The 25757-nt window shown below is 38.9% G+C and overlaps 1 protein-coding gene across 2 annotated transcripts in view; it reads left to right on the plus strand.

Moving 5' to 3' along the window:
* EMB2804 (tubulin folding cofactor B) overlaps positions 1-25757 on the plus strand; it is a 287364-nt gene that overhangs the window by 100598 nt on the left and 161009 nt on the right. For both annotated transcript variants that reach the window (XM_089384839.1, XM_089384838.1), the window contains exon 6: positions 7890-7951. In XM_089384839.1, the coding sequence (XP_089240965.1) occupies positions 7890-7951 (62 nt within the window). The remainder of the gene's footprint in view (positions 1-7889; positions 7952-25757) is intronic.

The following is a 25757-nucleotide window of genomic DNA, read 5'->3' on the forward strand; positions in this document are numbered from 1 at the left end:
CGTTCTCCTGTGGATAGGATGATTAGTTCTCCTATTGAGGCATCCTACCCATGCAGTCTGGGACTCATGGGAAGTACCTCTCATCTGATCAATGAGCAGGGAAATGAGGATAGGGACCATAGTAGTACTATCGATGGACGCATCGTTGTATCTACCGTACTCCCTATGCTAGGATGACCTCCATTGATCTGGGATCAGTGAGAGTGGTTCACACTTTGAGACTGACTTCGGGTCAATAGAGGATGGTATGATACATCCTCAATCATTTCTTCTTCTTCATAGTTCGAGCAGAGCAGAGCAGAGCAGAGTGGGGTCAAGCTGTACAGGACAGTGCATTTGATGGATGGATAGCAGCGACGGTCTGACGGATTGCAAATGAAGTTCTCCCTAGTTGAGAGGGAGTGTTAAAATTGGCAACTAGGTCCAAACCCCATGTGGATCATCTTATTGATGGCTTCTGATATTTTTCCTAGATTCCTCTCATCGAGAGGTGTAGGATTGATCTAAAGATCATCCAATTCCTATATATATTTATGGAGATATGAATTTATTTTGATTATGAACAAATTTTCAAGGTCGGCCAGCAAACTTATGTAGGCTCAGAAGCCCAACAGTCACGTCTATTCACACTCAACGCTTGCATATAAATACAAGGAGCATTCTCCTCATTTGGACAATTCATTCACTCATCTTCTCTCTCTCTCTCCTATGCATAAAAGGAGCCCCTCTCTCTCTCTCACATGTGTGGCTGAAAGGAAGACGTTCTAGGGCAAGGAAGACGCAGAAAGAAGGACGCTAGGATAGCAGGTCATCTCTTTGACCAGCCTTGACCAAGCGTTGACCATCCAAAAGTGCGGATTGGGTGTGGTTGCCTCTCTTAGGCAGGCCGCAATTTTTGGCATGAAAATCAAGGTGATTTGACCTCTGGTTTGACCGCTGTTGAATGCCCTAGTTTAGCGCTGAAAGTTGACTTCAGAAATCTGCAAATTGACTGAACTTTTGGGGTTTTTCAAGGGTTGTTTCTTCAGGCTGTTTGAGGACAAGTTGATCAGAAATTGACCAAGTATTTTAGAGGTCAATTTCAACTAGTTTGACCAAGTTTGACTTCGCTAATCTAGGGCTTGCTGCTGCTGATATAAAATTACAGAATTCAGATTTTGTACTATTTCTCTCTGCTGAACTATTGAAGATAAAAGAAGATTTGATCAAAAGGTTTCCCCGCATTGGGGTTTGTCCCTGGCTAGCCGCTGTAATGTCCCTTAATAATAAATAATAATAATAATAAAAATAATAAATAATAAATTATAAATAATATAATATAATATTAAAATACAAGAAAATAAATAATAAACAATAAAAAAATAGTAATAGTAAATAAATAATAAATAATAATAAAATAATAAATAACAATACTAAAGCTCTAAATAAATATAAATAAAAATAAATAGAAAAATAGTAAAAATCAGTAAAGCTATCAAAAAGTAAAAACAAAAGAAATAAAACAAGAAAGTAGTAAAAATCAGTAAAGCTATCAAAAAGTAAAAACAAAATAAATAAAACAAGAAAGCAATAAAGTTGCATGTGGACACATGGAGTGTGTGCATGTGGTTCCCCTTCCAATGTTTGCTCTATTTAATAGATGGTGAAGAAGATGAGAGGCATTCCATCATTCCATGATTCCATCATCCATTCTCTTGGGAGAATAGTGTTGTGAGACAAAAGATTCCCTGGCAGTATTACGTTGATTGACGGCTTGGGGGTGGCCAGTTGTAGCAAAGATTTTGGGCAATTGAGCCTACGGTTGGGTGGAGAGTCGTCCCCAAGACTTTGTTGCTGTTAGCAGAATTCAACTAGCGTTCAACCTCGAAATCACAAGTGAGAAACATCATCGCCATAGGTAAGTTGTATCTACTCATATTTATGAAATTTTATGTTAATTAGTTGATAAATTGTGTGTTGATTATAAATTGCATGATTAATCTAATTAATTACATGTTTTTATTTTGGCGCTGTTACAGCCGCCACATCTTGTGTCTCTTGATCATTTAATGTTTTATCTGCACTTTACTTAATGTATATGTGATTGCTAATTTGTGGATAATAAGAAGAAAAATAAGTAAACTGCCCTAAGCATAGAACATATCATAATTTAACACTAAGAGTCTCTAGCAAATAAGTCTTTGACTTCAGATTCCTCTGTCTTGTTCTTATTTGATGGAGCTTCATCAATAATGTTCGCATGTTCTCTCTCTCTTCTTATTCATTGGATCTTCAGGACAATGACGTTTGTAATGACCCATCTTATGAGAATTGTAGCGTTTAATCTGGGATAGATCAAATTTCTTCCTAGGTTCTTTATGTTGGGTATGTGTTATATTCTTTCCACGATTAGCTCCCCTGCACGAGGTCCGAGGATTTTTTAATTTTATATTTTTTTATTATGCAGACCCAATAATAGTTGGGCGGACCCAAGGATGGGGGGCAGACCCAAAGATGGTGGGCGGACCTATCCATGGTTTTGTGCATGGGTTTTGCACATGATTTTGGGCATGATGGTTTTCTGCCCATGGTATTTTGTATATCTGGTCAAGGGAACTACGATTATGTTCTAATCCAGGGTTATGGATTGGGGTTTATGAATGCTTCGACATGCATATACATGTATTGTAACATTGAAAGGAATATAATGAAAAATCAATCTGGTAGTCTTGATTTTGGGATCCAGGGGAAAATATTTATGTTTATTTGTTTTATGTTCTCGCCATTTTATATTTTTTTGTTTTAAGAATTTGTTTGAATGTAATTTCTATACGGGGTTAAAACCTATATTTGGTATAAAAGTTGTTTTGGCTTCAAGGGGACGCCTTTACTACTGATGGGTTTTGCTCAGGTCTGTGGTAGACCCTGTTCAGTGGGAGATGTGCGGGATCAATTCTTGCGGTGAAAGAAGATGGAAAACAGTGGAAAGATAGAGATTGAGAAATTTAATTGTCAGCGCTTTGAGCTGTGGAAGCCTAAGATGGAGGATCTGTTGGTCGATCGAGATCTGTGGATTGTTGTAGATCTAGATACGATGCCAACAGGAATGTCGGGAAAAGACTGGGCGAAGTTAGATTAGAAGGCGAAGAGCACAATACGATTGTGTCTCTCAGATTCAGTGTTGTTGAATGTATCAAGGGAAGCTACGCCCAAGGCTTAGTGGGAGTCGGGACAAGTTAGGGACTTTGTACCAATCTAAGTCTCTGGTGAACAAATTATTCCTACAAACTAAGCTGTATAACCTGAGGATGAAGGATGGAGACCAGTGTTGCACTAATCACCAAAAAATCGCAACATAATCGTTTTATTGCGATTTTTTCAAAGAGAAGATAAAATCGGGGTTTTTTTTGCCGATTTTTATGAAAAAATCTCGATTTTTTGGGAAAAAATCGTGGGAAAAAAATTATGAGGAGGAGGAGGTGACCCAAGCTACCCTTGTCACCAGTAGAGGACATGGTCTACCTCCTGTAGCTCCTAGTACTTCAGCTTCTAGAGCGCAACTGAGTCTACTGCCAACTCCACCGACATCTTCATCTAGAGGGGCAAAGGAAATCTTCAAATCAGTAGTATTAGACTTTAGTTATTTGGTTCATTTCATTGTATATGACATTATGACTCATGATATGAGATACATTATTATATTTTTTGTTGATATTTTGAGGCTGAGTTGGGAGTCATGAGTCAGGACTTACTATTTAGGACATGATTCACTGTTATGTGTGATGTGGCACTAGAAATGATATTAAACATCTTATATATTAGTTCTTTTATCATATTTATGTTTCAATGTATTTATTTTATGTTGTAGATGCTTTAGATATTAAAAAAATTGCAAAAAAATGAATATTTTTTTATGTTACGATTTTTTCCCGAATTTTACGATTTTTTCCGATTTTTTCCCCGTGCTGATAATATCCCGATAACGATTAGCGCAACATTGCTTCCAACTGCTAATTCCTGATGCAAAAACACTCCAAGATGTTGGTGGACCTACGAGAGCAACAAAAACGAGTTATTTTTATGGTGCAATTTCATTTATTGCTTGGAGTTCATCCCTTATTCTAGATATCCTTACAAAATATGATGACATAGTATCATCTTTTGTCATCTTTATTGTCCTTAGTTCATTCTTGAGGCCAGCTATCTGACCAATGTTTTTGATGGTGAACAACTTGGAGAGAGCTTCATACATTTCTTGACCAGAGTCTATGTTGGATATGTATGGGATTAGGTTGTCCTTTACTACATCTACTATCAAATTCATGGCCAAGATTTCGGTTTCTCTGAACTTCTCCTTTCTTGCATCATTTGTAGGTTTCTTGACTTTTCCTTGAACAAGATCCAAAACTTTATTCTTAGCGAAGATAAGATCTATCCTCTTTTTCCATGCCCTGTAATTGGAGGCTCCTTCTAGCTTGTTTTCTGCCTTCATTGTAGTTGTCATTTTCTTTATAGACATAGGCTTCTCTTCTTATATAATCCTTTTCCTTAATGGCCTTGTCTTGTTCCTTCTTCCTTAACCTTTCTTTCAATTGACCTTCAAGCTGCCTTTTCCTTCCTTCTTCACCTTATCTCTGTTGCCATGGTAGAAAATCATAAAGGCAGCAATATTTCCTTATGTTGATAATTATTTGTGTTATTCTAGTATTCTTATTATCTTCTTTATGTTCTTTTATCTTCTTTTTATCAAGCAATCATCAAATCAAAACATGAAGATCAATGACACCAGATGTAGGCACTCAGCTAGGGATAAAACGCCTCTCGAGGTGAAAACCCAGTCAAAATCTTCCACTAATCAAATTGAGATAGACCAAGACCTTAGACCTGACCAAAATACCTTCATCCTCCACCAAGTCATCCTTCCAAGATGATTCAACACCCTGCAACGTATCTTCTTGTCTAGCAGCTACAACCCAACAATAACCCAAAATTTCAGCCCCCAACAACTCTGGAATTTCGGCCCTTCCAGCAACCTAACAACTTCGCACATGTGAGATAAATAGAGGAAATTCAACTTCTTATGCTTGACAATAAATAAATTTCTTTCTTGATAGATGAAGCCCAAGAAGGGTCTTTTACATATTGACAAAGACAAGGACTCTTGACATAAACCCTAGAAGTCTACAATGGAGGTTTTGACCTAAGAAGCATTGACCCAAGCATGAAACCCATGCTTTAATAAGTGAATTTCTTGAGCAATAAAATGCCTTTTTCTTTCTTTTGACAAATACATTACACCATGACTCAAGTACAATTATGAAGACCGATACTAGTTACATTTTCCAACAAAAAGAACTTAAAAAATTGTGCCAAAACTCCTTCCATAGATAGCCTCCCCAATTCGGCCTCTCCTCACTTCCGGTTCATGAGATGTGAATCCCGAAAACACTTCTTTTCTTCAATTGTTTCAATAGATTTGAATTTTCCTTGAGTGAATTGCTAAAATGCCTCCTCACGCCTATATAGAGTGCATTCTGGGTCTAGACTGGGCTGACTTGTCCACTGGCTGGATTGGCTTTTGCAACTGGCAAAATGTATAGTGAATATTGAAAAAATTATTTCTCCTCAACCATGAAGAGTTAGAGGGAGTTCCATATACCATTGGAAAAGTCTCGGAATAAGCTTTCCAACCATGTATGTTATACTTCCATTTGAGCTAGGTAAATGGAATAAAAATGCATCTAAAGATAGGGTATTCAAATGGAGCATCAAAAATTGAAAAATTATTTCTTTTCAACCACGAGGAGCTATGTGAACATTCCTAATGCTCAAGGAACCCCTACTGCAGCAAATCTGAATCTACTTCGCCTACTTGATTTTAATTACATTCATCAAGTTATTCCTCTGAAAACTGAAGCAAATTACTTCTGCAGCCTACACTACTTTAAATATTTGATTTCATGAAACATAAAACTGAGCAAAGAACAAGATACACAAGACAATTATTTTTGGACAAAATAGTCCCTGGAAAAACCCAATGCTGGAAAATTAGTGCAGCAGTGCTGAGGGTTTTCTATTATTAAGCAGTAATTCTGAATACAATGCTGGATGCCCTCCCGAGAATCCAGTGACAGAAAAATACAATGGTGAAAAATCTGAGTGAGTTTTACCTCACTTCACCTGACAGATTCTGGCTGATCTGACAACAAGACTGGCTAACCCCAGCTACTTCTGCGCTGGCCCTGCATAGGCCTTGCGTCAGCCTTTCAGGCTCTGCGTTAGCCCTGCGGTGTCACTTCTGCCCACTGTGTCATCTTTCCCGGTTGTTCTGGCAGTTCCTCGATAGTTTGGGCTTTCTGCGTGGAAGGCAACTTTCTCCTCTGCGCTGGCCCTTCTGGCTCTGCGTCAAGAATGCGTGGACCCAGATTTGCCCAACGTCAGTCCTCCTGGTTGCTGCGCTGCCACCACAAGCTTCTCTCCGCCTCTCTGTCAGTATTCCCGAACTATCCCTGCCCCTCTGCTGCAAGATCTCCCCACTCGATTTTCCTCCTGAGAACTTCGCACCCTAGAAAATCGATTTCCTCAATCTCTGTGTGTGTTTCTAAATGAACCCCAAGCCTTCTGCTTATACTTTTCCTGTTGAGACTTCAACGACTGAGATTAAGTTTCTAATCAATGGCTAAAACTAAAACATGACTTGATCTGCCTTCTAGATCATTCTCAGCCATATTTTGATTAATACCCATTAATATTTTAATTTTCTTAAGTTTAGACTTAGGAACCCCATTAAAAATATTAATTATTTTAATAAAATACAATCTGGGTGGAATTTCACCAAACGGTTTTTGGGTTCTTTAGAACTCATGTGCCTTAGCCTCTCCACCAATTTTCAAGGCTAGAGCACATCCGATGCTACCAAAACTAACAAGCTGGAGGGAGTGCCATATACCATTGGAAATGTCTTGATGAAGGCTACATGATGACATAGTCATTCCTGGAATTTCCTTTGGCTTTGGCTTTGGCCACCTTTTCCTTGATTTTCTTTTGACTTTAGGGCTTCTTGAACTATTATCACATGCTTTGATCATCCCAAAGCTAGGGCATCATCCCTAAGATTAGGGCTTTGACATCAGTGAGAACATTACTCAACAATGACCCATTCACCCTTTGACATCAATGACAACTTTCGTCCAACACCTAATCGTCTATAGCTGCACTACAAATTTTATGAGAGCTCTAAACTTGTGACTGAAATGAGTTAGGAGGCAAAAACTGGGTTTTAATGGGTCATGGGCTGCTTTTTTGCTGGACAAGTATCAGAATTTCAGGACATACTTAAGGCACATGTTTGGTATGTGTCCTGTTAACAGGACACGTGCCCAACACATGTCATGCTTGTGTCATGTTAGACATGTTTAATACATGACAAGGGGGAGGATGTGTCAAGTAACTTAGGCTAGCACAAAATGGACTTGAACAATTCATTTTAAGATAATTTTCTTTTAGATCAAATTTTGATACTTTTTACTAGGGACAAATATAATTTCTGACTTTATGTCACTTTAAGTTTCGCTTTAAGATGGATGAAATGCACTGCTTATTATTTTAAGGGGCATCTACTTTACTGATATTACTTGTGTGCTTATGCGCTTTCAAAAGTGGTTCCTCTGTGATAAGTTTCATACTTCTATGCACTTGTTACCACAAATATGACGTCATTTTTCCTCTTTTTATTCAACATTTTCCTTTGTTCTTTTCAAAATAATGGAAAATGAAGGAAGTAGAGGACTTTATAAATTATTTGATTGTTTTTATAGCTGATTTCAACTTTCCAATTAAATATTAGGGTGTTGTTTCACTTATCAAGATTTCATAGTTGTGAATCAACTTCTTCATTTGCTGTTTGGCAGGGACGTTTAGAAAATTCAAGGAAAGACTGATTTCTCAAGACCCTTCTATTGCTCAACCAAAGGTATATTAGTGCCAAATCTATTATAGTAAGAATGGCGGTGGTGTTGTTTTACTTTAAAAGAGAGAACACATACATATGTAATGTGCTATGATACATTTTTGTACTGAGAAGGAAGTTACATATAAAATATTTTTGGATTGTTTTTTATAGTTGCCTAACATTCTTGTTGTCTATGTTGTCAACAATTTAATAGAGTAGAGTTTGTTGTTTTATGCTGGTTTTCCACTTCTTGAAAAAGATAAGATTTAAGTTTTTAATGTCCTTTTTGTTTACTTCAAATAAAGTGCTTCGTAATGTATTACTATATAAAATAAAGTTTACATGAATTTTATAGAAGGGCCATAAGGATGATTGCCACATTTATGACACCGATAACAACCGATTTGAAAAAATATTCTCGAGTTGTTTCTATTGTTATTTTTCACTTGGTATATATGTTAAGTTTTTAGATCTGTTGTTTTCTAACATTCTTGTTGTCTATTTGTTAACAATTCAATATAGAGTTTGTTGTTTTATGCTGGCTTTCCACTTTTGTAAAAGATATGGTTTAAGTTTTTAATATCCTTTTTGTTTACTTAAATAAAGTGCTTCATAATCTATTACTAAATAAAGTTTACATGCATGTTATAGAAGAAGGGCCATAAGGATGATCTCCACCTGCATGACACCAATAACTACCACTTCCATAATCATTATGGCAGCTTCTTTGTGGAATAAACAGTGCCTATTTATTACGAGATCAATGGAACATTTCTGCAATTATGTATTAAAATATCAAGTAATGAATGGTTAATATAAATGGATGATGTTACAATGAGTATGGTGACGGTATACTTGTATGCATTGGCTGATTATGAAGTGAAGGGGTGTGTGGTTTTTGACCTTTCTTTAATCTAATCAGTATTATCATTTATTGTTATTTTATTATAATGTTTATTGTTATTTTATCAGTGCCTGTTCATTACGAGATTGATAGAGTATTTCTGCAATTGTATCTTAAAATATCAAGTAATAAATGATTGATATAAATGGATGATGTTATGTTGAGCATCATGACAGTATACTTGTATGCATTGACTGATTATGAGGTGAAGAGGTGTGTGGTCTTTGACCTTTCGTTAGCCTAATTAGTATTATCATATGTTGCTATTATTATTATATTGTTTATTATATACACATTGCCACCTCTTTGAAGGATGCTTTGTCCTTGTTACCCTATAATATCGCATTTTAATTATTTGTGTTCTATTACGGGGAATTTTCTTCAGAAAATTATAGGCCGTTAATTTTATCAAAACACCACAAGATTACCAGCATAAAACAACAAAACCAGAATATGGTAGAGATAAAATATATTGCAATTACAAGGTGGACAAATGCATTAAATCTTAGCTTATTTATATTAATATATAAAAACTGATATTACAAACTGGCCTCAAAATATATCTACTGCAACACTGGATTTGACCTCCCAAATCAAACTGCAACTGATAAGCATTCATGTGAATTCTGAATGAATTCACCAAGGGATGAGATGGGTTTTCGTCTTGGGGCTGATGAATGCTGAGAATTTAGTTCTCCAAACCTCAACAATAGAAAATACAACGAATCCAAGATCTCCCAAATGATTTGCTTCCCTTCCTTTTAAAGATCAAATGCATCCTCTCGAACCTTCTAGAAGTACTTTATTTTATTATTTTATTTCCCTTGTGGATGATGTTGGGATTGAGGATGCTTTGCTTGATCATTGAGCATCCTTTTGACAAGGATACGTAACCTTTGGGATGAGATGCACCCCTTGGAGCCATTCATTTCACATTTCATGGAGAGCCACAACTTTTGGAGGATGAGTTCACCCTTGGAGGACATTTAACTCACACTTGTGGGTTAATTGAGGCAGAATTTCATGTTATTTCATTGCTTTAGCTATCTTTGGGGGTTAGTTTGTGTCCTTGTTGTTGGAAAAGTAACTAGTTTCGGTCTTCATAATTGTTGTTGTACTCATTTCAATAAGTATCTTATGTAACAAACAAAAGAAGAAAAGAAAAAGTTATTAATTTAAAGCATGGGTTTCGTGCTCTTTATTGATGGTCTTCTAGGTAAAAGCATGTTCTTCATGATTCTAGGGTTTGTTAGGTCATAGGATTTATTGTCATGAGTCAAGAGAGTCAACGTCATGTTTATAAGACCCTTCTAGGAAATATATATCTTGTAAATTTTTTTTTTATTTTGAGTCTAGAAAGTCTTGGAAACCTCCAAAGTACAAGTCAACCGAAAGTAGGGAACCTGACCCCTTGGAAAGGCTATATAAAGGAGTAGATTCAACCTTATTTGGCACTCACTCATTCATAAGTTCGATCTCAAGAAAGGGAGTTTGATATCTAGTTGGGAAGCAGAAGAAGGAGAGTGAAGGTCTGGAAGGAGAAAAAGAAGGAAGATATCTTGTTTTTGCACTATATCTCCCTCACACGTGCAAAATTCTAGGGTTTTTGCGGCTACAAAAGAGGCCGAAACTACACGTTCGAGTTGCAATAGGAAGAGGTGTAGTATCAAGTTGTTGGAAGAAGGAATATAGTATCTTGACTTCGTTGACCTTGGAAGGATTTGTCTTGCTCAAGGAAGGAACTTTTGAAGAAGTTGGGTTAGGTTTTTTGCAACAGTTGCAAGTCGAAGTTGCAGGATAAAGTTGCAGGGTCGAAGCTATGCAGATAGAAGTTGGTTGATGTAGGATTGAGCTGTGGTGATCTGATTATCTTGGAAGGGTTGACTTGGTACTTGGAGGACGACTTGGTCTAGTGTTTGGGTCTTTGTTGTCTTATTTGAAGCATATTCTATAAGAAGAGAAGAGTTTTCTGGGTTTTCCCCTTGGAGAGGTTTTCCCTTGGCTTGGAGCCTAATATGTGTGTCCACTGTCTTTATTGTTTTTGCTTTTGATGTTTGTTTGATGAAAAATATCTAATAAGGAAACACAGTGTTGCGGGGGAGCGCCCCCCCCCCCCCCCCCCCCCCTTCGAACCCGCTCCCGAAGCGCGCTCCGGGCGAGAGCGGCTCGGGAGCGGGTCGGGAGCGCGCTCCCAAAATCGCTCCCGGACGGGAGCGATTTTCGGGAGCGCGCTCCCTTAAAAAAATTTACGCTCCCTGCTCTGATAGGGAGCGTTTCAGGGAGCGATCGCTCCCGAGCTCCCGAAGCGTTTTTTAATGCCCGGGAGCGATCGGGGAGCGATCGCTCCCGGGCATTAAAAAAACGCTCCGGGAGCGATTTTTAAACGGCCGAGAGCGGTTTGGCGGAAAAAAATTCCGCCGGACCCGAAAAATTAAAAAAATTTAGCTATTTTTTTTTGTTTTATAAGCCCAATGGGCCAAAAACTTGTCATTACAACTTTGTTGAGCAAGTGATTGAGAGCTTGAGCAAGAGATTGAGAGCTGGAGCAAGAGCTGAGGAGCAAGGAGCCAGAGCTGAGGAGCGAGGAGAAAGTGCCAAGGAGCGAGGAGCAAGCTTGCAGAGGTAAGTAACTTAATCATTTAGTTAGTTTAGCTGGTTAGGTAGTTAATTTGGTTAGTTTAATTTACCTGTTTGAGTTTAAAGATCATTAATTTAAATTAAATTAATAAATTAAATGAATTAATCCCAATAAACTAAATTAATTTGCAGATTCAAGACTCAAACCCTACAAACATCAAACATGATGGACCTGGGGATATTTATTGGCATTTTCCTCTTCCTGGTCCCTTTTCTGGTTATTATGGTGGTGGAGAGTAGGAAACGGAGGGGGCCTGAAACTGAAGAGGTGGATGAAGAAGCCGAAGGAAGTCAAATGGGTGAAAACCCCAGTGAGGAGGATGTGGAGGAGGGTGAACATGAGGGTCAAAAAACTAAACAAGACCAAACTCCATTGTGGAAATATGTTCACAGGGCTGAAACAGGGAGAGGGGGTGGAACCACTAAATTTCATTGCCCCCATTGCAACACTGATTACACAGGCTCATACACCCGTGCTAGAAGACACCTCTGCGGGAAAAGGCCATGGGATGGAGAGAAACAAATAGGAATCAAAACTTGTGCAGCGGTGTCAACAGCAGATAGAGCCAAATACATAAAGGAAGAGGAGGACGCCCAATACAAAGCAAAAAGATCAAGGGGTTTCTTTGAACCAAGCTCACAAAGAACTCCTTCAGCATCCTCCCAAGGCAGTGGATATGGACATGGAGGCACAGGGTCATCATCTTTACGCCGTAGAACCATATCAGACTTCCTTGATGAGGGGTGTAGGAATGATGTGGATTCAAAAGTTTACAGGTTCCTCTATGCATGTGGGATACCATTCAATGTTCTACGCTCACCTTATTGGCACGAAATGGTTTCTGCCATAAATGATGCCCCTAAAGGATACAAGAGCCCTGGGTATGACAAGGCAAGAACTGTTGGCCTTGATCATGAAAAAGCAAAAATATCACATTCTTTGAATAAAATGACAAGTTCTTGGACTGACAATGGGGTGTCCATTGTATCTGATGGATGGACAAATGTAAAAGGCAAGCCATTGATAAGTGTTCTTGCTGTGTCCCGAAGTGGTCCCATATTTCTAGCTGCACATGATTACTCAGACAAGTTCAAGACTGCTATCAACATTGCAGAAGCATTGCTTGAAACAATTGAGCGTATTGGCCCATACAATGTCATCCAAGTCATCACTGATAATGCTCCTAATTGTAAGGCAGCGGGAGCAATTATTGAGGATAAATACCCGAACATATTTTGGTCTGGATGTTTGGTTCACACATTGAACCTTCTGTTGCATGATATTGTCAAAAACAAAAATGAACAATACCAATGGATTGGTGATTTGTACAAGAAAGGAAAAAAATGATAAAATTTATTACAAATCATAGCAATACCCATGGCCTTTTCCGCAGTCACTCGAGATTGGAGTTGCTGAAGATTGCGAGGACTAGATTTGGTAGCTATTACCTCACCTTCAGGCGCCTTTTGAAGGTAAGAGAGGCATTAGCTAGCATGGTATCAAGTCCACATTGGCAGGTGTTAAAGGAAAGGGCTACAAATGTAGCTGACATTGCAGGTTTTGAAACAGTGGAGGAGGCCGCTCTTGATGGGCAGTTTTGGACAACTGTGAGACAGGTATTGGATTTCACCAAGCCAATTTATAACATGATTCGGTTTGCAGATACAGACAAACCAGTGATTGGCGAGGTGTATGAGCAAATGGATACCATGTTGGGGGAAATAAAAGACATTGTTCATAACAGAGATCCCGACTTGTACAAACTGATTCACGATTGTGTGTGTGAACGGTGGAATAGGCTTAACCTTCCACTACATTGCTTGGCGTATATCCTTACGCCAAAATACTACTCAGATTCTTGGTTGGGCAAACCTGCAGCAGGGGGTGGTGTTAGGACCAAACCCCATTTAGATCGAGAGGTAACTAGAGGATATCTGGAAGCATTAGAAAAGTTGGTGCCTGACAGGGAGGAATGTGCAGCTGTGCGCCTTGAAATAGGCAGATACTTCACTGGCAGTGGTTTGTATGGTAACTTCCATGCAATGGACGACAAAGATAAATTTGATTCTCTCACATGGTGGGAAACATATGGCGGCCACGGACTTTTGCCAAAATTGGCAAAAAAAGTTCTTTCACAGGTTGTAAATTCTTCTTCTGCAGAGAGGTGTTGGAGCACCTACAGTTATATACATAATGTGAAAAGAAACAGGCTCAACGAAAACCGAGCAGAAAGCTTGGTTTATGTGCACTACAATTTGAGGTTGTTGAGCCATTACTGTGATCGGGCTAATGAAGATCCCACATATAAAATTTGGGACAATCACCCTGAGGACGACAATTTGGAGGATGGCATTGTACATATGGAAGAACTAGAAGAGGAGCTTGTACGGGATGAAGCTGAAGCAGCTGCAGCAGCCATGCCACCTCCACCTCCACCATCCAGTAGCAGTTCTCGGGGCCCGAGTCTTGTTCCATTGCTGTCGCCACCTCCATCGACACCCTCGCGTGGAGGCTCTAGTTCTGGTCGTTGGTCTGTGCGGGAGACTCCTAGAAGACCACCACGACCTACTTATACTCCTGGAGACTCTCGTGGCAAGGGCCACTTGTAGATTTACAGTTTACTTGTCTTTTTTAGTTTCTATTAGACTTTAGTTTTCATAACTGTTGAGTTTTGAGCCCTTGACTCTTGACTCTTGACTCTTTCATATCATTATGACATTATGATATTTTTTGTAAACATTATATCACTGTGACAATGAAAATTTGAAGTTTGAAGTTGGGCCTTGGCAATTATAACTCATTGGTAATGATTGTGAATTATGAATATGATGCTTTGTGAAAGACTAAAGTTGTTTCATTTCATCTCATTATTCATGTTTCATTTTATAAATTTTTAACATTTCATATCATGTTAACAGTTAGAAGTTAGGACTTAGAAATATCTTCGATATTACTTCTTGTAATGGTTAAACTTGGCTTACAAGTACAACTTGTTACTTTGGTGATCAATGATGATAAATGTTATTGAATTTTCAATTCTGAAAGCTTGAAGTTGAAACTTTAATATTGAATTTGATGAATCATGATTTATAAGACTCAATATGTTGCAGTTGTAATATGTATTTTAATTTTACTAAGGTTGATGACGATTATAATTTCTAGATGATTGATGTGATATGGTTCAATGATCAATTTATGTTTTTTTTATGTTTTTTATGTCTATTTCATCATTCTACATGTTTTTGTTGACATATATGTATCAAAAATTAAAAAATATAAAAAATATATATATTTTTAAAAAATCGCTCCGGGATTCGCTCCCAAATCGGGAGCTTCTGAAAATGGTCGCTCCCGCTCCCGCTTCCGCTCCCGCTCCCCGCTTCCGCTCCCGCTCCCCGCTTCCGCTCCCCGCTTCTGCTCCCGCTCCCAAGTAGCATTGAGGAAACACAAAGAAGAATAATAAAGTTCACAAACAAATATTAAGGCTAAGGAAAATTGGAATTAATCGTTGCCATATTGCAGTTTCTAACATGGTATCAGAGGTAGGGTGAACAAAAAGGCAGCTGAAAGGATCATCTTGTGGAGACAAGAAGGGTTTGATAAGGGGAAAAAGGAAGACCTATTGATTTAGAAGAAGGGTTTCATCAAACGAAAGCTTGAAGAAGAAGACTATTGTTCTCTCTTGAAAGGATCTAGTTGAAGGCTCATTGGAAGACTCCCCTGAAGGAAGCATCAAAGGATCTTGGTATCATTCATCACTCTTTGAAGTTGTTGAAGTCTCTTCAAAGATCTCATAGGCATCAAGAAAGTTGGAAACATCATCAAGGAAGAGAAGGATCTTGGTTATCAAGTAAGTATCATATTTTTACTCTATGTCTTAATCTATAGGTCATATGGGTTCTTTTTGTAGGGAGAGCAATAAGCTCGTTGGAGAATCAAATTTCCTAGCATGGAGGAAAAGCATTGACCTGTCACTTACAGAACATGAGGTAATGGAATATGTCACTGGGAAATTACTGATCCTAACAAAGCCAAGACTCAAGAATTAGCAAAGTACAAGAAAGGAGAAGTAAGGGCACAAAGGATCATAGTTCAATCCATTAAGGATCCTCTTGTTCCATTTGTTGCAAATTTGAAAATTTCCAAGGCTATGTACGACAAGCTAGTGAATTTGTACTCTATAAGTACATCAAGACAAAAGACGTCTTTGCGGAATAAACTATATAAAATGAAGAAATCAAAGGATGAGGGCATGGCATCCTTTTTAATGAAGATCTCTCAATTAAGAGATCATTTGCAGGGGCTTGGAGAGACAATTTCTGATTTGGAAATGACTATATGTGTATTAAATGCATTGCCACCAAAATGGAGTAGCTTTGCAACAAACATCTACTCTAAGAAAGATTCAACTCCTTTTAATGAGTTGTGGGCTCAATGCATCTTGGAAACAAGGATCAAGGCAAATGATGACATTGGATTAGAGGAACAATCTCAAGTCTTTATTGCTAGAATTAAGAAGCTAAAGAAAGGAAAGTTTGGAAAGTCCAAGAAGAAACATATGTCCAAGGTTCAATGTTTTAAGTGCAATGAGTATGGACACTTTAAGAGGGACTGTCCTAGCTGCAAAACAACAAAGAAGTGAGGCTCACATAGCTGAACAAATGGGAGAACTTGAGAAGAAGTCGAAGAAAGAAGATGTGAAAGATCTTTACTATTGAAGAAGGCACCTTGTCTGCCAGGTTCTTTATGAAAATTGGTCTTTCCTTTAGAATAGTATGAATTGTTGTTTACTCTCGAAGATTCTTTATTTTTTATAAAAACATAGAGAGAAGCGTGTGATAGTAGCGTACTTATAGTCTACTTGCTTAAGTTGCTTCGTAGAAATCATCTAGTCTTTAAAGATAGATAGATAGACCATTTTGCATATTATTCATCCAGACATTATCTAACATTATGTTAAAGGCAGTCATCTTGCTAAGATGGATCATCATGATCCTGTAAGAACCATCATTTTGAAAGGTTCTTAGAAGAAGCATTATGACAAGGTTAGTATACATTCCATATGGTATGGAAACAATACTTTTGAAGGGATGAAGGAATGCAATGGGCCAGGTTGTAGGCTCATTATGAGACATATAGCTAGATGATGGAACAAGAAGCATAGGAATGCATATTGAAAGTAACTCTTGGATAAGATTCATATGTGCAGAATCTTATAACATGCTTAGTTTGATTATGTGATGTTTGAAAGGAGAATTTGACTTACTCAAGGATAAATAAAGAATTAAGACTTTCTCTAGAATATGTAAAATAATGATTAACGTCTAGTATAATCTCCGGAAGAAAGTTTTAACTTGGTAATCAAGTTTGATCCTTGGGCATTCTGATGCATGAAAGAAGATTCATATGTAGATGGACCATGAGGGTGTTGGAGATGGACCATGAGGGTGTTGATCGGACGAGAAGGTCATCATGATGAGGTAAGTCTAACTTTAATTATTGTTGGTTATCTGGTTAACATATTGCTTTGCTACCTGGAAGAGTACCGCAAGAAGATATGAAAAATGTTGAGGTAAGCTCAACATATGATGCTTGGTGTTGTCGCCTGGAGTGTACACCTATGACGCAACGCTCAGAACAAGGGTTGTCTCTCTAAATCCCTATTCACTCCGTTTAGACTCCCTACTAGCTAAGTCAAGGGGGGTAGTCCCTAAAGGTGATAATGAGGGGAAAACTTGTTGGAACAACAAGTTTTAAAGGCAAGACAAATTGTTATTAGAGTAACTTGATTGTTAATTAGAGCAAGTACGAGAAATTATGAGCGATGTATATTAAGATAAGCGCAATTAAGATCAATGAGGCAGATACAAGAAAATGTAATGAACTAGTGCCTTAGTCAATGCTCAAATGTAAAAGAAAAATACTTGCAAAGAAATAGGTACTCAAGTTACAATAACAACAATGCTGCAAAAAGTGTTAGAAATGGCACAGTATCAAATATGAGTAGATAAAAAAAATAACTTGCACAACAAGAATGACTTATACTTTCCTGAAAATGCTCAAGATAACAATGGCAGCATAAATAAACAATGAGCAATATAACCAAAGATGAGCACAAGGACAATGATACCATATGCAAGAAAAATATAATGCTCACAATGATAGTTATGCCACAAGAGATGAGAACGATGAAATGCAAAACTAAACTAGGTGGAGTGCAAAATCTTGGTTGATTTTAAATTAGATGCCCAATTAGGTGAATCCATCCTCCTAGCTGTTTTGAGGCTAGTCTCTAGAGTAAGTTGTGGAGAGAAACCAAGGGGAAGCAAACTATGGCTTGATTAATGATCCCTCCCCTTGAGTTTTAACTACTTGATGCCTCTGGCGCTGCAGAGACTGTGGCTTTGATGACTGCAAGGTCATTGTGTTAACCACTAAAGAGGGTCTATCCTTCGCAAGCTAAAAGAGAAAGGTTGTCCTAACTTTCTTTCAACCAAGCTTAGGCTTGGAGGTAAATTTTAGGATGCAAATGAAATGCAAGATACAATTAGGGTGCTTCAGTGATATTACACTTCGATGATATGCTTAAATATCAAGACCACTTATAACCAAGATTATTTATTAGCACTTAGAGCACGAAATTATAAACTTTCAAAAGAAAAATGAAGCACCAAAAAATTCCCTCAATGAAAAGATGACAATGAAATGACAAGTCAGATGTTAGAAACAATACTCAAACTGCCTTTTAGATATAGAGTGCTTAAGATTATCCTTTACTTATCTAGCCAGTTGAGAGAAGCAAAGATACTTTAGCAAAACAACACTATTTAGATGGCAAATGAGATTACTAATCAGTGATTTTAAAGGACTACTAAAAATATTTAATTAGACCAAGTAGCGATGCAAGAAAATGCAAGTTAGAATGCAAGTTTAGATGCAAGGCAATTATATTTTAATGTGCAAAGCAAGAAGAGCAGATTAATAACTAAATTTAGGTAGTTGAGTTAGTGTGTTAGTTCTCCCTTTTTGAATAAGGAGAGGATGCCAAGGGAAACAAGTCCCAAGCTCCATACAAAAAAAAAATGATCCTTTATTAACGAGGCTTACAAAGATGGAAGAAACCTTCTAGGCAATAGAGAAGGGCCCTTCTTTCAAGGAGGTTCCAAGAAAAATGAGTTTTGCAATACAATGGATCCCCTTAAAAAAATTTAATGGAGCCAACTGATATGAATCCTATATTCCTTCAAAGATCAGATTTCGAGTGCCCTCAGCTTTCCAATAAATGATGACAGTGAGAGAATTCTCAGCCTAGGGAACGAAATCTTCAAATTTCTTCAATGCAATGGCTCTCAAATGTAATGAAACTTGGTTTCCAAGGAGGCTTGATACCTCTATGACAAGTTCCACCTGAAAAATAGAGGATTAATCTTCCAACAAAGCTGCACCAGATTATGAGAAAGATCTATTCCCTTAAATAATAATTGTAATGATTATTGAAGTTCATGCTCTAGAAAGTGTGAAAATTTCTGCAATAGGAAGGGTTAGTTACAGCAATGAAATTTCAGATCAGATCAGCAACCAAAAGAAAGATGCTAATGCTACAGAGAGCTGATCTTAAAGTATTTTCAGCCTTCAAGGATGGAAACCACCAATCACCTAGGCCAAGTTAGATTAGTCACAAGAATCCACTGCCAAACAAAAAGAAAAATGTTTGGAAAGTTTATTGGAATTTTTGCAAATTACGTGTGGTTACTTTCAAATTATTTTGAAACTCTTATTATCAGATTTGTTGTGAAAACTCTCCACAGAATGGTGCTTCAGATCACAGAGGTCTTATCAGTCCCTTAGGCTCACTGCAGGGGTTGATATAAGCCTTAATAAGCCTGTGATTTCCCTTTAGAGACTGCTATGTCAAGACAGAACCTTTAGTGCAGAATTCTAGCCACAAAACGGTGAAGAAAACTTTCAAAACAAATGAGAATTCCTCCTGCAAACAACAGTGTGTCAACCCTGAAAACAAATGGAGAATGGGCAAACTTTAAATGTCTTTGCGGCTAGGTTAGATAAGGCTCCTAGGCCTGGTGGCTAGCCCTGGAAGCAATCCTTAAACAGATCAGCTCTGAAATAGCTAATAGCCAAGCTAGAATAGGTAACCAGCCCCTGCAAGTGATGGATACAAGCCTGCAATATACCACAGATGAGCTTTAATTTAGAAGCAACAAATTTCGGACCTTAAACAATGCTAAAAACCTTTTAAAATAAGCCCCAACCCCCAACCAAGTGATAAAAATCCTTGGGAAATTTGAGTGTGCCAAACAACAAGGGTGAGTCTGCAATGAATTTCAGTGACAAGATCCCCTGCAGAAAACAAATTCAGGCCTGCCAGATGCCTTGTATTAGTCTACAGATTACATGCAATAAGAGTAAGACCCTTATGGGTCTGCGGCTAAGGGCATAAAGCCTAAACAGGCCTGTGGCCAAGCCTGGAATGGTCCTACTTTGCTAACGGCCAGCCAAATAAGCCCTGAAGTTAGACCCTGGGATAAAATTTTGATATACCAGCCTGCAAATCACCACCATTAGATTTTGATTGAGGCACAAATTATTTGCAGAATGTTAGACCTGGAACCCTTAAATTTTTTTAATATTGCAGTGAGATTAGGGCTTCTAGAAATAAACTCCTTAAAAAAAAATGTGCTCACAGTTGCTCAAAAATTTCGACTTAGATAGATTCCCTAATTTCTCGGCCTACGAGGAAGGTCTCAAAACTTAAAAGCCTTGCAAAAATTAAATTCTGGGGTGAGATCAAGCCTTCAAACCCCTGCGGCTCTGTGGAATAATTTTTTGTTGTTGTTGAAGAATTGAAACCACAAAAGGTAGATTGAATCTTCTTGAAAGGCCTAGATCCTTGCGGCCCTGAAGAAGGAAAATGAAATGCTAGATAACCCTTCCAATATTTAGATGCTGAAACCCACCTGCAAGCAAATCAAATTAACCACAAAATTTCTATAATATTTGCAAAAAATTTGAATAAACCTCCTCACATATTTTTGATGAGAGAAACCTTCTTGGCCTGCAAAGATAATGATAAAAAAATCCATGAAAATTTCAACAAAAAATTTACAAGAAATACATAACAGATTTTGTCTTAAAAATTTTTGATCTGAAAGGGAAAATGGTAGAAACCCTCAAGATTTCGATGAAAAATTTAACCCTAAGAAATTTGATTGTCCTTTTTGTGAGGCCTAGAGAAAGCCTTGTGGCCTTGAAAAGAGAGAGGCGAAGGGCTGGACGACTGTTAAAAAGACAATTTAATATGGCACTGAAAGGTTAAAACCCTAGCCGCAAGGTTATGGCTTAAAATTTAATTATTTTGGAAAATAAGGATTTAAAGCCCTCGTCCCTTTTTGTTGGATCTGCAAAAAATAAGAAAAGAAAAGACCCAAATATATTCAATAAAAATATAGCTACAAAGGGTTAGAGGAATTACTTACAATTATTTAAAAGTTTAAGAGAAATATTTAAAATATTTACAAATATAAAAAAAATAAAAAAATAAAAATGGAACATTTACAAATATAATCTTTACAAAGTTTAAAATAAAATATTTCAAATATTATTATTTACGAAGTTTCACAATGTGATTAGCTCTTTAAATAGCAAATTTATCAATTATAGCACAAATGGAATAGGATTATTGAGGATTATTAAAATTTTCCCTTTAGATTGATAGCTAAGAAAATCCCTTTTAATTAATCTTATGAGGAGCCTTTTGAAAAAACTCCACTATAGGTTCTCAGTTATTACGAGTTAGGTAAGTGAGTGGTTCAAGTAAGAACTTCATGAGATGCCCAACTTGAGTACTTAGTTGATTCAAACAAGAACGACCCCAAGTCCTCAATACAAAACTTCGAGAGATTTTGTTAGATTTAGAAGTGGTGAATCACAGAGTGAGAAAGAACTTCTATTGATTCAAATTTCAAACAAGAATTCTCTAAATCTAACTAATCAACAATGTTTATGTAATATTCCTACTTAGGAAATACAATGAACAAAGCAAATAAGAACATGAACACACAAAAATTCAAACATATAAGTGAACATCTGGATTTCCACCAAAAATAACACCCAATGGAGCCATTTTATTATATAGAACAATAGTACAATGGTGGTTTGGTATGAGTGCACTTAGGCTTGCCAAAAAGGCAAGCTAGACAAGCCCCAAGTGGAAAAGTGAAATGCCCAGACGCTGGAATGTGTGGCTTTAGCTATGCCCTGCACTGCCCTGGTGGAAGTTGGAACTACACTGCCTGCTGCAAACGATCTGCTGTTTGACCCACTTCCGGTGCTCAAAAAATTTCGGGAAATTAACCCCAGAGTCCTCTCAAATAGCCCACCAAAACCCAGAAAGGTTTTGGCCTAATTCTGACCCCCAAAATTGACCCCAATTTCAGCGTGGCTGGGAATTTCGGCCCTACTGGAAAAATCACTGCTCCAGCCCTCCAAACAAATTTAAAAAGCTAGGGGTTCACTCCTCTGGATATCTCCCAAAATCCCCATCTCAAATCAGCTCCAAGTGTTCACCTCCCTAGCTCCCATGTGCACCTTGAAACTCCTCCTACACAGGCCCGCACAGTCACCAAAGATGGTCACATTGCTACAACAAGGAACCTCAGAGTTTGGCTAATCGTTCCCCCCAAAATCTCTAATAAATTATGATGCAAGGCTCCCTTGGAATCCACAACAAGATTTCTTCTCTTTCCTAGCCCCTCCAAAGCAAATCATACTCCTCTCCTATGCCCAAGAAGTAGCAAGGAAACCTTTGAATTGCCTGAAGATAATGCTGAACAAGCTCACAAGGAAATCGACTTCCCTCCTAGGGCTGGCACTCGAAGTCCATCGAAGCAAGGGGTGAGAAATTTGTTGGCATTCAGTTCAGTGACAATAAATGAGAGGGGGTTGCAGTGCAAATGCAGTGTTGGCAGCAGTACAACAGGGTTAGCAGTAGCACAGATGCAACATATATCAGAGTTGCGTAGTGTTTGGTGGGTAGTATGGTCAGACATCTACAACATGACAAAAATGATACAGCGACAGGGTGCAGTACCACTAGAACACATTCCTATGTGTTAGTTTTTGTAGCATCAGATGTGTTCTAGCCACAAAATTTGGTGGAGAGACCCAAAAATCGATTCTAGAAATTTTGCCTGGAAATGATTTAATTAGATTACTAACTAATTTTTAAATATTTCCTAAGTCTAAACTCATGGAATATGGTTAATTAATTAGTATTAATTAAGTAAAGGTGTGAATGATCTAGAAACTCACATGGATCTTAGCTGTTGGTACTCCAATAGAGGCTTATAAGAGAAGGTCGATGTGGTGATGGGTAAGATACTTGAGAGGTTCAATTTCTAGGTAGGTTGATTTCCAGAGTAGCAACAGTTAGTTGCCACAGAGAGAGAGCTAGATATCGAAGCAGTGTGAGAGGGGCAGGGATAGTGATCTGAAGGAAATATTTCTAGATCTGGAGAGGCAGTAGCAAGAGGGCGGATTTATCCTAGAGAGGCAACGCAGAGGCTCTGCGAAGTAGCTTCAACAAGGCAGATCGATTTGCTGGTGAGAAAAATTGTTCTCAGTTCCAGAAGTTGGGCAAAGGTTTCAGAAGGCTGGAGAGACGATTTCCTTAGCAGATGGAGGCAAACCGACTTCATTAGAGGTAGTTTCGAGCCACACGTGTGGCAGACACTGTAGAGGCAATGCAGAAGAGGCTCACGTTGGGGTTTGGACAACCAATTTTCTGAAGGCAAGTCGTGCCAGAGATTGCCTGTGGGAGAAGGGAAATTCCCTTCAGTATTTTGCCCATATTTTCTTGCTGTGGATTGCTAGTTTTAGGCATCCAGATTGTACTCGGATTTTTCACTGCTGCATAATATTAAAACCCTCATTTGCTGCATCGGTTTTCCCAAGTTGGGTTTTTTCGGGGACTTTTGTCCAAAAATAACTGTGTTATTTTTATGTGTGTGTGCTAGTATTTCTTCCAACATTTATTCTTCCGCAATTTTATTTGTGTAGATTGCAGTGTGGTTTATTCAGTATTTGCTGTAGCAAACAACAAATAAATTGTTAAATTAAATTAACAATTAGGAGAATAATTTCCAATTGCTGCAATAGGATTCCGGTTTGGAATTTTCACACAAGGTCTTGTTGTTGAGGGCATGGTAATCGATAGACATCCTCAACGTGCCATCCTTCTTCTTCACTAGGATAACTGATGAAGCGAAGGGGCTAGAACTGGGCTTGATGTGCCCCAAGGCTAACAACTGTTGAATGGCTTGCTTAATCTCATCCCGGTAGGCCTTGGGATGTTTGTGAGGGGTTGTGATGACCGCCTACACCCCTGGCTCTAGCTCGATGGTTTGCTCAAATCCTTTGTCAGGTGGCTGTCCTGGCAGGATGCCCCCAAACACTGTTGGGTACCTGGCCAAGATAGCCTGAATATCCAGATGAGGTGGTTTGGGCTGATCTCCAACCTCATAAATCTTCGACTCCACTGCCCACTCGAAGTCCCCATGTCTCAAATCGGCCTCCATTCGATGCGCCAAGACTGTTTGTGGTGGGTATGAGTGCATGCCCTTGAAGACAACCAACTTCCCATTTGGTCCCACGAACTCCATCTCTAGCTTCCGCCAATAATTAGTCACTTGCCTTAGAGAGTAGAGCCACTAGTCACCCATCACCACATTGGTGTCTGGTACATCCACCACGAAGAAATGATCAATCACTGAGTAGTTCACCATGGTCATTGTCAAAGTGGGGACATATCAGGTACACTGCATGGTCTTATCCCCCGGTACAAGAACTGAAAATCCCTCAAACTCCTTTGTAGTAATGCCCCACCTCTGATCCATCTGCGCATCAATGAAGTTGTGGGTGTCCCCACTATCTACCCAAACTGAGACACCTTGCCCTTGCAATGTGCCTCAGATCCTCATGGTAAAAAATTCAGGAACCCCACACAATGAAGCAAGCACTCCCGCAACTGGGGCTAAAGGTGCTCCCTCAGGTGGTGGTGGTGGAGGTGGTCCCCTCGTTGCATGTGTCTCTCTGTCACCCCCATCTACCTCCAACTCCACATCATCCTCCTGGTCACTATCAGAGAAGACCTCAATGTAATGGGCCTTGCCAATTGTGCATCTATGACCCTGTGCCCAAGGTTCTTAACGAGTGAAGCATAGTTTCCTTCGTCTAAGGTCTCTCCTGGCCTCCTCATCCAACTGTCCATGCCCTTGGTTAGCTCTTGGGGGTGGAGCCCTGGTGTCACGACCCCTAGGAGGGAAAGGAACTCATGTTGGGATCAATGTCTTGGTCTTTGGGATTACGTCCTGCAAATCCTGGGTGAATGTCACAGCCTCCAGCAGTGTGACTCGTCTGCGAGATCTCACCAACCCGTGTAAAAGCTTGAGCAACATCTCAACAAAAGTGTAAACCCTCCAAGTCTCTGACAAGTCTGACACCGTCACAAATACCCTAAAAAAATACAATATGTATTGCTTAGGGCTGTCGGTCTGTTTGAGCTATGTGAGCTCTCTAAAGTGGGCTTTTGGGTCCTTACGGTCAAAACACTCTAGCACCATCTCTTTGAAGTCCTTGTAAGAAGTTACGCTTGCATGCCCAAGCGTTGTCAACCCATCAAACCACTAGTCATGGGCTTCATCCTCCAAGTCTAAAGTAGCCATCTTGATTGCCTCTACCTCCATCATCCGATTGAGCTGGAAATATGTGTCCAACTTCTCCACCCAAGCCCTAGCCATGCACTTGGAAGACCCATCGAATGTGGGGAGGTACATCCTTCCGATGTGTGTTGTAGCTTTGTGCTCTGCGTGTTGGAACCCCCTGTGCCCCTGCCCCTTCCCTTCTGCTTGAGCTAGCATAGAGTGCAACTCAAAAATCATCCCCCATAGAATACCACTCGCGGAAATAATCCCCCACGGGCATCTCATCCTGCCCACCCTACTCGCCCGGTCTTAAGGGAAAAAAACATGGGTAAAGTAGTCCTGGTTGGTCCACTGCAAGCCTGCGGGTGAGTCGTTGGGGAATGGTGGTCATATTGGTGAGATGCCCGTGGGTCTGCAAGATCTCACCAACCCGTGTAAAGGCTTGAGCAACATCTCAACAAAAGTGTAAACCCTCCAAGTCTCTGACAAGTCTGACACCGTCACAAATACCCTAAAAAAATACAATATGTATTGCTTAGAGCTCTCGGTCTGTTTGAGCTGTGTGAG

Source organism: Pinus tabuliformis, chromosome Q, assembly GCF_031772625.1.
Source record: "Pinus tabuliformis cultivar Carrire ecotype Pingquan chromosome Q, CPIR1, whole genome shotgun sequence".
Lineage (NCBI taxonomy): Eukaryota > Viridiplantae > Streptophyta > Pinopsida > Pinales > Pinaceae > Pinus > Pinus tabuliformis.